The 12,287-nt window shown below is 40.1% G+C and overlaps 1 protein-coding gene across 1 annotated transcript; it reads left to right on the forward strand.

The window, feature by feature from the left end:
* The first annotated feature begins 2,592 nt into the window (after nt 1-2,592).
* On the forward strand, nt 2,593-12,202 carry eif5 (eukaryotic translation initiation factor 5). Its single transcript, XM_036581654.1, has 12 exons — nt 2,593-2,695; nt 3,196-3,417; nt 4,026-4,305; nt 4,427-4,508; nt 4,599-4,771; nt 6,370-6,481; nt 7,509-7,627; nt 8,982-9,143; nt 9,319-9,480; nt 9,788-9,952; nt 11,490-11,630; nt 11,834-12,202. The coding sequence occupies exons 3-12, from the start codon at nt 4,234-4,236 to the stop codon at nt 11,930-11,932; spliced, it is 1,287 nt and encodes a 428-aa protein (XP_036437547.1). The 5' UTR covers nt 2,593-2,695; nt 3,196-3,417; nt 4,026-4,233; the 3' UTR covers nt 11,933-12,202.
* The last annotated feature ends 85 nt before the right edge of the window (nt 12,203-12,287 follow it).

Raw genomic sequence — 12,287 nt, forward strand, 5'->3', positions numbered from 1 at the left:
TGCATAACCAATAGAATGGGAGATTCTGGAGGAGCCACACATAAACCTAAGGTCACCATGCTTAATGTGTGCAGTTGGCTGGAGGTGTGTAAAGCCCCCCAGCGTTGGGATGTGGCACAGTGAAACACCACTAAATACCTCTGGCATGGGTTGGAGTGGCATGTGTGATCCAGAACTAATCATCCAACAATCAGTACCTGACCTCACTAATGCCCCACAGCAATGTTCCAACATCTACAGTAAAGCCTTCCCAAAAAGTAGAGGCTGTTACAGCAGCAAAGGGGGGACAGACTCTATATTAATGCCCTTGATCTTAGAAGAAACACTGGATGAGCAAACATTTGAACAAACAGTATAACAGTTTAATATTTACTGTGCCAGTAGTGGAGTTTATTGACCTGGTGTTGGCTCGATTAAAGTGTTTCAAAATAGACGATTGTTGGACGAACTTTTAAGACACCCCTTACAGAACGGCAACAATTGTTGAAAGCGCTCTATTTATGCTTCAGGCTAAATGTCATTATACTTCAGGCTAAATGTCACTAGCACTACATATCACAGCAGTCCACAGTCTAAACTGTATCATGGCTTCATTTGTGGCAAAAAAATTAAGTATTCTAAATTTCACAAATTCAAACATGTTTATTGGTAGAAAATGACAAATAAAGAAACAAAGGATGTATATACACAAAATTCATTCAGTGCTTGTGAATGTAACCAAAATGCAACTATGGGCCTCAGTTTTCACCTCATTATATACACAACGGCCCCATTAGCTTCATTACAGTCAATATGTAAAAACATAAATGTCTTTTGCCTAAGAAGATGTGGAAAATTTGGTGCATATGGGCAAATACTTTTTTATTGAACAGGTAAATCGACAGGCAGCATAAATCGATCGATGCTGCTGAATCACAGGGCAAACAGCAGGGAAGGTCACCAGAAACCATACAACATCCACTGACAGTGAACATTACAACCGCTCTAACTAAGTCCTGCCATATGGTAGCCAGTACGCTCGGAATAACCAAACACTTAGCATGAGCTAGCTAGCTCCGATTTACATTTTCAATGTTTTCTCCTGGTCTTTGGTTACCACTTCACATTTTAGTGTTGTCCCTGCTCGCAGCATATCTAACACAACTCAGCAGCTAATTGGCAAGCCTACAGTGAGCAGAGAAAACAGTAAAATTTGCTGTGCACTCCAGAGCCAGAAGAGCACAATAAAACGCAACCAATATGTAAACACATCTTAAACTAAGAACAACAACAACAACACTGTTAGCAATGTAGCAACAGCAGCAGCAGTGTTATGCTGGGAGCACAGCGCCTCCCGAGGGAACACTTTTTATGGTCAGTGGCCTCTTAAAAACAGTTTAAATGGCAAAAATTAAAATACACCAACAAACATATCAATGCTTAGGTGTTTTCACCAGTATTTTATTTTTAGATCAATTTAGTAACACATTCTGCATTTAAACGCAGAATGTGTTAGCTTGTAGATCCTTCACTGCATAATAAGCTTACCTTACTCTACAAGTGTGCTAGAAATTGTGTTTACTGTTCCTTTGGTTATGTTTGGCCTATGTGTGCTGTTGTCCAATGTGCCACCCACTGGCCATTCAACAGTAAGCCTTTTCACCCCTTGTAATTCCACAGGTAATCCTGAGGGTCCATCCTGCCTGTTTGTTCCATGCATTCCTTCCTCACTGGCCTGTGTGACTCTGGCAGGAAGCCTTTGTTCTGCAGCAGGATGAAAACACATCCAGAGCTTTCACTCTGTGTGCCATCCTCTGTCCTGGGTAGCTGGGTATTTGTGCCATTACAAAAAGCGGAATGCACTCTGAAAGGGGAGCTGATCTGAAACGTGGTCCTATTCAGAAGCTCGTCACTAATGCGTCAAAAAAGGCCATCTGTTTGAGTTATTTACTTAGAGTGATTTGCAGTTTTTATGGATTTTTAAGGACCATTATCATGGAAAGCCAAAATTACTTTGCTTTACAAAAATAAAATAACAAAAAACAGATGTGGTGTGTAAACATTAAAACATATTCACTCCACTCTCTATACAGTCTGTAGAAATTAACCAGTAAAAACAGCCCATGAGATATAACAAAATGAAGTGTATTTACACACAGTTATTCAGCAGTTTAGCCTGGCCCATTCTTGCTGAAGTTATAAGGAATGTTTCAGCCAATCACAACAGAACATATTTACATATATCAGTTTTAAAGTGACAGCCTGTTTATTCTTAAAAGATCAAGAAAGGTTGGAAAATTGTAATGTAAAAAAAAACCTCAAGGGGAAAAATATGTAGAAGAAAAACTAGGATGTGGGCACTTTAAAGGAGAAATCATGTTTTTTTTTACTTTTTTACAAATTTATATTCAACTTCGCACACTGGGATGAGACCATCAAATCAATCAATAAGGTAAAATATTTATATTCATATTGTTCTGTCCTCTACACTTTTATCAGTGATCCCCATTTTTTTTATTTCTACCGTCAGAGTTGAGAGAATGACTGACAGCCAAATGAACAAATGGTGATGACCCACAGAGGCGAGGAGACACAGTGCCGAATCTGCGACGCTGAATGGGCGGGGAGAGTTTCGCGGCAGCTTAAGATTCCCAGTCACGCTGCCATAGGAACGCATTGTGGCGTTGCACACGCTAGCAGGACAAGCGATCTGGAGGTACGTGTGCTGCTTTTTCTCTGCGCACAAAGACTAACGAGCACCGAGCGTTTTATACTGAAGTGATTTTTAGTACCGTGAATTGTGTTTCAAACATGTAGCGCGCTAGAGCGAGAGGTAGTGAGCTAGTTTGGCGTTAGCTACAGGCTACGAAGTCCTGCCATATGGCAGCTAGTACGCTCGGAATAACCAAACACTTAGCATGAGCTAGCTAGCTCCGATTTACATTTTCAATGTTTTCTCCTGGTCTTTGGTTACCACTTCACATTTTAGTGTTGTCCCTGCTCGCAGCATATCTAACACAACTCAGCAGCTAATTGGCAAGCCTACAGTGAGCAGAGAAAACAGTAAAATTTGCTGTGCACTCCAGAGCCAGAAGAGCAGACCCGAAAGGTAACGGTAACGTCATGTTAACTAAGCTAACGCTAGCTAGCAAGGTAGCTTTCACGTTGGACTAGCGCTAAGCTGCCGCTGATCAGTGTTTATTTGGTTCGTTCCAGATCCCCCTGTTTTGAGGGCGTCTCGAGTTTTCTCTTCGGGGCTTTATCCCTCTGCGGTGCCAGGGTTAACTCTGTACAGCGCTGTCCTCCTCTGCTTCAACTCACAGCCGCTCATCATCCAGAATACACTTCGCTGCATCTCAGGGCGACCAGCGGTGTGTTTATGTCTTTATTTTACGCAAACGGCGAGTACCTGGACGTCAGGAGCTGCGGATGGGAAAGGTACGGTGGCTTTTGTGTTAACCACATGATTATTTTCCTAGTGTGTGCGTGCTTTCTCATATTTCCCCCTGAAAAAGCTGAAGTGTGGCTCAAAATGGCGGCCCCCTCCTCCTCCTAACTCGTAGCTGCTGCCACACCGTGTTTGCTTGGCCAGGAGAGTGACGCATTCTGCACCATGCTTTACACAACTTCTCGACTGATACTTGGCCATTTATGTTAAACTTAAAATGTGTTGTCCTATGTCAGTATCCAACAGTTGTTCATGTAGCTTATTTGAGCATACAATATTTACTGTTTCAGGTAAGTTGAGACATGTGACTGTGTGCTATGGTAACATGTGAAACAAGTAAAAATATATATTTATATATATTTATTGTGTTTTTTTCACCCTGTACTATTCGATGTCGTTTGCCTGTCGAGTTAGTTAAGAGCACACAGCTGTTTCCAACAGATAAGAATGTGGTCCTTCTGCCTTTGGGTGGGAACCACGTTGTGCTCCCATATTGATCTTGAGGCCAAGTTTATAATGGTATATGATGGACATTTGAGATACCTGAAATGACTCGTCTACTTTTGCTCATCTAAGCTCTTTCTTTCTTGTTTTACAGAGCTGTTGGACAGCTTTTGAAACCTGTGTGTGGGGAACTTAGCCTACGAGCTTGCAGTTTAGAGCCTGAGTGGCCATACCCTTTTCATGTCAGGGACACAGTCCTCTTGCAGTCGTTTATGTCATCCCCTCCTTTCGAGACAGAAGATACCAAAAATTGCCAGTTCAAGATCTTTTCATCTTGCTGATAAAGCCTACAGCAAGCTAAAATGTCTGTCAACGTCAACCGCAGCGTTTCAGACCAGTTCTACCGCTATAAGATGCCCCGTCTGATCGCTAAGGTGGGTATGGCCTGCTGTTTTATCTGTACTGTATCAGTGTCTACTTACAAATGAGATTAAGGTTTACTTGGAACATCTTGAATCTTCATTAATAAAATAATGTAACTTATTTTCCTGCTAGGTGGAAGGCAAAGGAAATGGAATCAAGACTGTCATAGTCAACATGGTTGATGTTGCCAAGGCACTGAATAGGCCTCCAACTTGTGAGTACTGCTTGAGCACTTTTTAGATGGCTTAAGAGAGCCCTAAGAAGATTGCCAAATCCCTCTAACACTTAATAATGCTCTCTCTAGATCCCACCAAGTTCTTTGGCTGTGAGTTGGGAGCCCAGACTCAGTTTGATGCCAAGAATGACCGCTACATTGTCAATGGATCTCACGAGGCAAACAAACTGCAAGACATGCTGGATGGATTCATTCGCAAGTTTGTGCTGTGTCCTGAGTGTGACAATCCAGAAACCGATTTGGTAAATTTATATGCCCCCTTGTCCTTTTATCTTCTGTTAAAAGGCTGACTTAGACCAACTAGAACTTCTGTCAGTAGTATGATTTTCACCAGCTAACATTTTCTTTACTGGTTGTAAAATTGGCCTCTAAATTCCATTCCTATTTACCTCCTGGTTGAACAGAGGAATATAGCTGTTGATGATGAGTCTCTTGAAAAGCTAACGTTTGTGACCATCCAGTTTGAATGTGTGAACTCTGTACCCTCTGTATTGGCTGCAGGTTTGAATGTGTTGCTGAATGTGCAGGTTCCTGTAAGGTTATCTATAGTATATGGCTACAAAGGTGGTTTTGCCCGATGTGCCAGAAAGAAATGACTGTTCATAAGAGCTGACTTAACACCTAAATTGTTAGTGGCTTCTATGGGAGGGTTACCGATCCTGGTGAGTCACAGGCTAAGCTGTAATTGAGATAATCAATATGACAATAGAATCCACAGGGACGGGCAGAAAAGACATCACCTGAGTTGTTTCTGCGGAGGCTATATTTTGTTTGAAAGCAGTGTCAGGCAAAAGGATTGAGGAAGAGAGCCTCCTTGGTATTGCAGTGCAGCACTCTGGGTTGCATTGTCTCAGCTAGCTGTTTTCTGCTTAGGAATGCTTATGCTGCAGAGAGTAATGTCTTTAGCAGTGGCATTCATAAGGAGCCTATGCAGTGATTTGGATCAAGATCAGGAGTGCACAACTCTGTAGCTGGAGGTAGTTTCCCTACTTAAACACACCCACTAAAACTGGCAATTAACAGATGAGTGTGATCAGGTGTGTTTAAGCAGGTAAAATCACCAAACTCTCCTGGACACTGGCCCTCCAGGGTCAGAGTTGTTTGTCTGTTTATTTTTGTGTTGCAGAATGTTCTCACCAGTAGGAGCTGCAAACTGAGGCTAAATAACCTTCTTAATACAAATGTATATAATGTACTCTATTGAACAAGGAAGTCTGAGTACATGTATAGTACTGTGCAAAAGTCTTAGGCAGCCAAGGAAACTCTTTAAAACAGTTTTTCTTGGCAGAAAGTGTGTTTTTGCTAGCAAAACAAGATAACAGTGTAATAAAAGCAAACCTAAATACAGAGGATTTTTGTTTTGAAAAGTGGTGTCTTGAATAGAAACAGCACAAGTTTGGCTTATGACTTCTCCAGCCATCGCATGTGTTTGTTAAATTACATCAGCAGCATATCTGATTTAATTTTAAAGAAAAATTGATTTAGATAAACAAGTGTTGAATGGTAACTGTAAATTCTAAGTTTGTGACCAGTTAAGCTGACACATTGTGTCTTGTTTATATGTGTTTATCCTAATGTTAGTGGGCAAATGTATTGTAAGTATTCTATCATACTTTTTTTCTCAGTTAACTTGGCTGGCTCTCACAAGAACATGGTTTCTTAAACCATGTAAATGATTATTTTCATAGTGGTGAAGGTAGCACACTTTTCGACTACTAAAGCTAAAATCTTCCAGCATGTCTGTCAAGTACATTGAAACATTATTTAGTAGTCAGTGTGCAGTTTGTAATGGTTTAAAATCACCTACATTTTTGTAAATTTGTAAATCTTTCTCTTGCAGCACATCAATCCCAAAAAGCAGACCATAGGAAACTCCTGCAAGGCCTGTGGGTACCGAGGCATGCTGGACACCAGACACAAATTGTGCACCTTCATTCTCAAAAATCCACCTGGTAAGTTCAGGCTCCTTTTGGTCCTGTTTGACACTGCTAGTTGAGAATGCAGCAATCCAGCCTTTTCTGTCATGATACCACTTCTGGTTTCCAGTATCTGCTGATATCAAGCACTGATCGGAAAGCACTCTGATATTAACCAGATATTAATCCTGTTTTAATATATATATATTTTTATATATATTTTAATTATATTTTTCCTAAGAAACCATGTGGTATGTGGATTGGCCTGACAAATATCCAGTCCATTTAGTAAGGATAATAGTGCTGCCAATACCAGTCCAATATATTGGGTTGTTGCTTCATTACTAGCTTATCAAATCAGGATGCGAGCACCCAAATTGGACCAACAAGTGTGTCTCTTAAATTTGATACCAGTATAAGCCTTACGTGTAGCTGCAGTCCTTTGCTGGGTGAAGGGTGCAGGGCCATGTCTTTCACCTCCAGTGATGTAGTGTGCCGATTGTTTCACTATAGGCTTTTTTGAGGTCTGTGCAGATCCAGATGAAACTGCAGAGCCTTACTGTCATGTAACTCTGGAACTGTTGGTATGACTCAGTGTTTTCTTGGAGTGTCCTGCATTGGTGAAATATATTGCAGTAGTGTCTAAAGCCATGAGCATTTGTCTCATGGCTTTTGGCACCTGCTGCCTTTTGAGTGATGACTCTCTGGCTTAACTGCAAAAATCTTCTTGCTATTGTTCAGCAGCAGCAAAGGCCATACCACATGCATGGATCACCCTGGATGGACCATTAATCAATACATGGCTTTCTAACCAAACAGTTAGATCACTGACATAACTTTGTCTGGTGGAAGTAGTATGTGTTAAAGGTGGAAAAAATGTTCAGGCTGTGAAAAATATCACATGCTTTATCCCTCCAGCTTTGGTTTCTGTGCATGTGATGAGGATTCACACATTCTTTCAGCTTGTGATGAATCACACTAACAAAATGGATACTTTAAGTGAGGTTATGTACACAGACCTGATAACTTTAATGCTGATTTGCTTTCTGTGTTTCCTGTCCAGAGAATGACAGTGGATCTGTCAAGAAGGAGAAAGAGAAAAAGAATCGCAAGAAAGACAAAGAGAATGGCTCAAGTGGTGGGGAGGCTGGAAATAATGACATAGATGCCCCTGATGCTGTGGTGAGTACGGTCCCCTAGACTATAGAATTTCAAGAGTAAGGGACACTTGTCCACCTCCTGGAGGTATAATTTCCTATAGAGGTTACTTCCAGGCCTTATTTGACATACTGGTTGCCATACAAGTGCTATTGCACTTGCTCCAGGCAGTTGGGGACTTCTGAAGACCTTAATTAGCTGGAACAGGTGTAATAGATTATGAATGAACTAGAAGATTAAAAAGAAAGGAATAAGATGCTATTTAAATATAAAAAAATATGAACCAGTTACAGCTGCTAAAAGCAGCAGTGTCACTGTTGGTATTGTCATTATAATTGCTTTATATTCTTGATGTTTGTGTAGATGCTTGTTCCTCTGCCGAAAGCGATAGCTATATATATATTTTTTTTTGCTTGCCACAAACAAAGGGGTAGTTAATTGGCACAGCAACCATTCTTTAAATGGCTTTTTTCCCCCTTTATTTGACTGTGCCCAGAAAGAGACCTAAGGGGGTCCACCTGTGCCAAAAGGTTGTCCGTGATTGGTCTAAGAGATGTTTATAATTTTGTAATCCTGTCCTTAAGCAGAGCAGGTTAGGTGTGTGCAGCATTATTAAGACAGAAAATCCAGGCTTGTGGGTTTTAAATGGCTGAAAAAGGCCCTAAAGGCTTCTACACAACCTAGAAGTTAGGCTAGCTGTGACTGCAGTGTTTGACTTACTGAAACACTGAGAAATTGGTGGGTGGGCTGCTCTTTGATCTTGATCAGCCCCCATCCCTCCCCACCCTGTTCACTTAGATGAACAGTCTTTTCTTTCTTTCTCCCCTCCCCTAGCAAACAGAAAGGGACACTGTAACCAAGACAAGAGCAAGATACTGGTTGTTCATTTGTTTACTTTTACATGGTATATTTGTTCTTATTTTGGTGTTCTTTAAGTTGTTTAGCTGCCCAAACAACCAAAGAATAATTATAATAATAATAATAATAATAATAATAATAATTTAGTGGTATACATACACAATTTCAAAATTCATGTTTTGGTTACAAAATGCAGCATATTGTGCCAGCTGGCCTTGACCAAACCTTTAAAAATTATTTTTAAACTTGCCGTGCAGCAGCACCAGTAGCCCTAGGAGGGCCATGTAGGCTAGGCCCGTAATAGTTACAGCAAGTTAGCTTGTAACCACCAACCGCTAGCATTAACCAATGCTATCCACTAAAACATTTTCTAAGGCAGACGTCAAACTTTGTTACTGGAAGAGCCTCCTTTGGTATTGGGCATCAGTGTGCTTTTTATCATCGGAATGCATCACTTGGTCATGTAGGTTTTAAAAAAATCAATGCAAATTGTCTGTGCTGTATGACTTTATCTGGGCAGGATGGGGATGATGATGATGAAGACTGGGCAGAAGAGACCACAGAGGAGGCCCAGCGACGCCGCATGGAGGAGATCAGTGAGCATGCTAAGGGCCTTACACTGAGTGATGATCTGGAGAAGACTCTGGAGGAGAGGGTCAACATATTCTACAACTTTGTGAAGGTGTGCTTTAACACAATTATTTTGGAATGTTTCTGTTTTGGGGGTTCACACATAAGCATAGAAAAATTGTAGTGTCTTGTGTCTGGATGTGTGTTGGATATAGAACACACTCACTCACAGAAACACCCCCCCCCCTGCCCTATGCTCTCATTTTGACTTTCCTCCTTATTTGCAGCAAAAGAAGGAGGAGGGAGTGATTGATTCGGCTGATAAGGAAATCTTGGCTGAAGCAGAGCGGCTTGAGGTGAGGGCCATGGGCCCACTGATCCTGAGCGAGCTGCTGTTTGACGAGAACATCCGTGAGCAGATCAAGAAGTACAAACGACATTTCCTCAGAGTAAGTGCAGCCTCAATTGTCTGTTTCATGTCTTGTCTTATTCAAAGGCAACAAATGTGCACTCTTTCCTCAGAGATTTATTTTTCCAAAAATGATTCTTTATTCTTTTATTTATAGCACTAGCAGTGAGCACACTCAAATGTGATACTCTATAAATACTTGACTTAGTAGGATGGTGTGACTTTCAGTACAGTCATGGATTGTGAGATGACTATTATTAGTATTATTGTCATTTATTTGTTTTTGTTTTGACCTTTTGTAGTGACTTGTCAGGGTGTCCAACTAATGCACCTGTCTTATCCATCAGTTCTGCCACAATGATAAAAAGGCTCAGAAGTACCTCTTGGGTGGTTTTGAATGCCTGGTGAAACTGCATCAGAGTCAGCTGCTGCCCCGCGTGTCCATCGTTCTCAAAGACCTATATGATGCAGACCTGCTGGAGGAGGATGTCATACTTGCATGGGCTGAGAAGGTGAGTAAAAACACTCACCTGTTTTGGAAAATTGTTTGTGTTCATCTGTTTCAATGTATGAATGTGCTGCCATGTTCCTGACTGAAGAATGAACATCTATGTACTGTACAGTTTTATAGAAAAAGCTAACTGAAGGGTAAAAAACCTTTGAATTGAAAAGTACAAAAAACCTTACTGTATTTCTGTGTAAGCTAGCTAGTATGACAGGTTTTTTATTTATTTATTTTTTATTTATTTATTTTTTTTTCTTATTTCAGGGTTTGGAGAGTAATTATGAATGACCTAGTGGTGGGTGATATTCTGGTTTATCCGATATACTGGTTGAAATTCTTCTTAAGGTATTAGCCGTTATACCAGTATGCCTATAAATGCAGATAAGGCAACGTAAAACAGTGCAAAACATGCTGTTGGTTAAACTAAATTAGTCCAGTTTGCCAAAGGAGCAGACATTGGATTGTAATGAGTTCACAAGGGGAAAATGGAGTGGAAGGAAAAGTCTTATGGGATTAGTTGTTATCCTGTGGCTAGTCTAGAGGCTCCGACTAGTCCACAGATTCTCGGCTAAAACTAAGTGTGAATGGCTTGTAATATTTACTTAACTCCAACAGTGTCTTATTGTCATAGATTAAAACTCGAGTGTACACGAGGCACATGAGGACGTAAAACAACATTCAGGCTAGAGTTGGCTTCCTATTTGCTAGCTTTTTTCCATTTTTCCAATTTTTTTCCAATTTTCCATTCCATCTTAAATGGTACAGCAGTTCTGGCACCTTAATGTAACTGCTGTATCGTTTAAAGTGAAACAAAGATTTTAAACAGGAACCTGGAGAATTGGCTGATTTCAGCTTCATACTGATTTTGCACCACTCAGAGAAGCCAGTGTACTCTTTACATACACTCGCCTTTATCTTGTTATGGTTAGAAAGCAATATTGACACATGCCTTTATGTTGTTCATTTCTGTTTTTACTATTTCACCCAGTACAAATATTTTAGATTCATTTCAGTTGTTAAATGTGGTTGTTCTTAAAATAATGCTGTTAACAATCGATAATCTACAAAAGGTTTACTTAAGCATCCAAAAAGGTATTTTGTGTTTTTGTTTTTTTTTAAATACCTAAATGCTACAATATGAAATGTGCTTAACTGTCAGTGATCCTAATTACATCCGCGATAAGTTTTTGCCTTTGCCACCCACTACTATTGTAAACATTTAAAGCTGTCAGAGCAGTTGATCAACACAATTGCTATGCATAAAACCTGTGGCTAATCTACCAAATGTTGGCAAATACTCCAAGTTGTATAAGTTAGATATTATTTTTAGATGTCATTTATTCTTTCACATGGATACTTCCATGTCCATCCAGCACAAGAAAAATACCCTGTTCAGTTTTATTTAGGTAGAAAGGCATACACTTAAACACAGCTGGGAGTTTTGCCAATGTTCTGCTTTATTTAGACATGGATTTTTTTTTTTTTTGTTTTTGTTTTTGTTCCCCCTCAACCTTATTTTAATTAGGTTATGATGTTTGTTCCAGGTTTCTAAGAAGTATGTCTCTAAAGAACTTGCTAAGGAGATCCATGCTAAGGCAGAGCCTTTTGTGAAATGGCTGAAGGAGGCTGAGGAGGAGAGTGAGGGCAGTGAGGAAGAGGACGAGGAAGATGAGGACAATGTGGAGGTAATAGCTGGTTTAGTGAGGGAAATCAAGAGCCTGCTTTCCCAGACCCAGATTAGCAAATTCAGCTAGTGTTTTTTTGTAATGCTCAGTTACATTATGAGGAATAAATTGCAATTACCTTAATTTTCTACTTGTTCAGATTTTCATTTGAACTCTATTTTTGGTTAATGCTAAAAATATTTTTTTCTGGCACATTTGTCAAGGTGGTGTATTCATCTTCTGCACGTGAGCTGAAGATGGAAACAACAAAGCCAGAGAAGTCTGAAAAAGAAGAGGAGGACATTGATATCGATGCCATTTAAAACCTTAAATTTGCCTCTTGACATTTTGCAAAGCTGCAGGTGGTCTGACGCATGCCTTCAGAACATTTTTGCTCTTCTCAGCTGTAGGCCTGAGTTAGTACATTGCTAGAAAGCCTTTAGTCACTTCACAAGCCCTCTTGATGAATTGTTGCCATTCTGTTTGTATGCATGAATTCTTTTAGGTTGTAGGGCAGAAAATACACTTAATTTTTTTTTCTTTTTCCCCTTCCTTGTATTTTTGCGACTATTAAAGAATGTTTGCCAGTGAAATGCTTGGCTGTGTCTTATGGTGTTTTTACCTATGTGCCTGATTCAGCTGAAGTACTTGATAATTACCTGAGGAGATGAGTGTGGT

This window comes from Colossoma macropomum, unplaced genomic scaffold, assembly GCF_904425465.1.
Source record: "Colossoma macropomum unplaced genomic scaffold, Colossoma_macropomum, whole genome shotgun sequence".
Classification (NCBI taxonomy): Eukaryota; Metazoa; Chordata; class Actinopteri; order Characiformes; family Serrasalmidae; genus Colossoma; species Colossoma macropomum.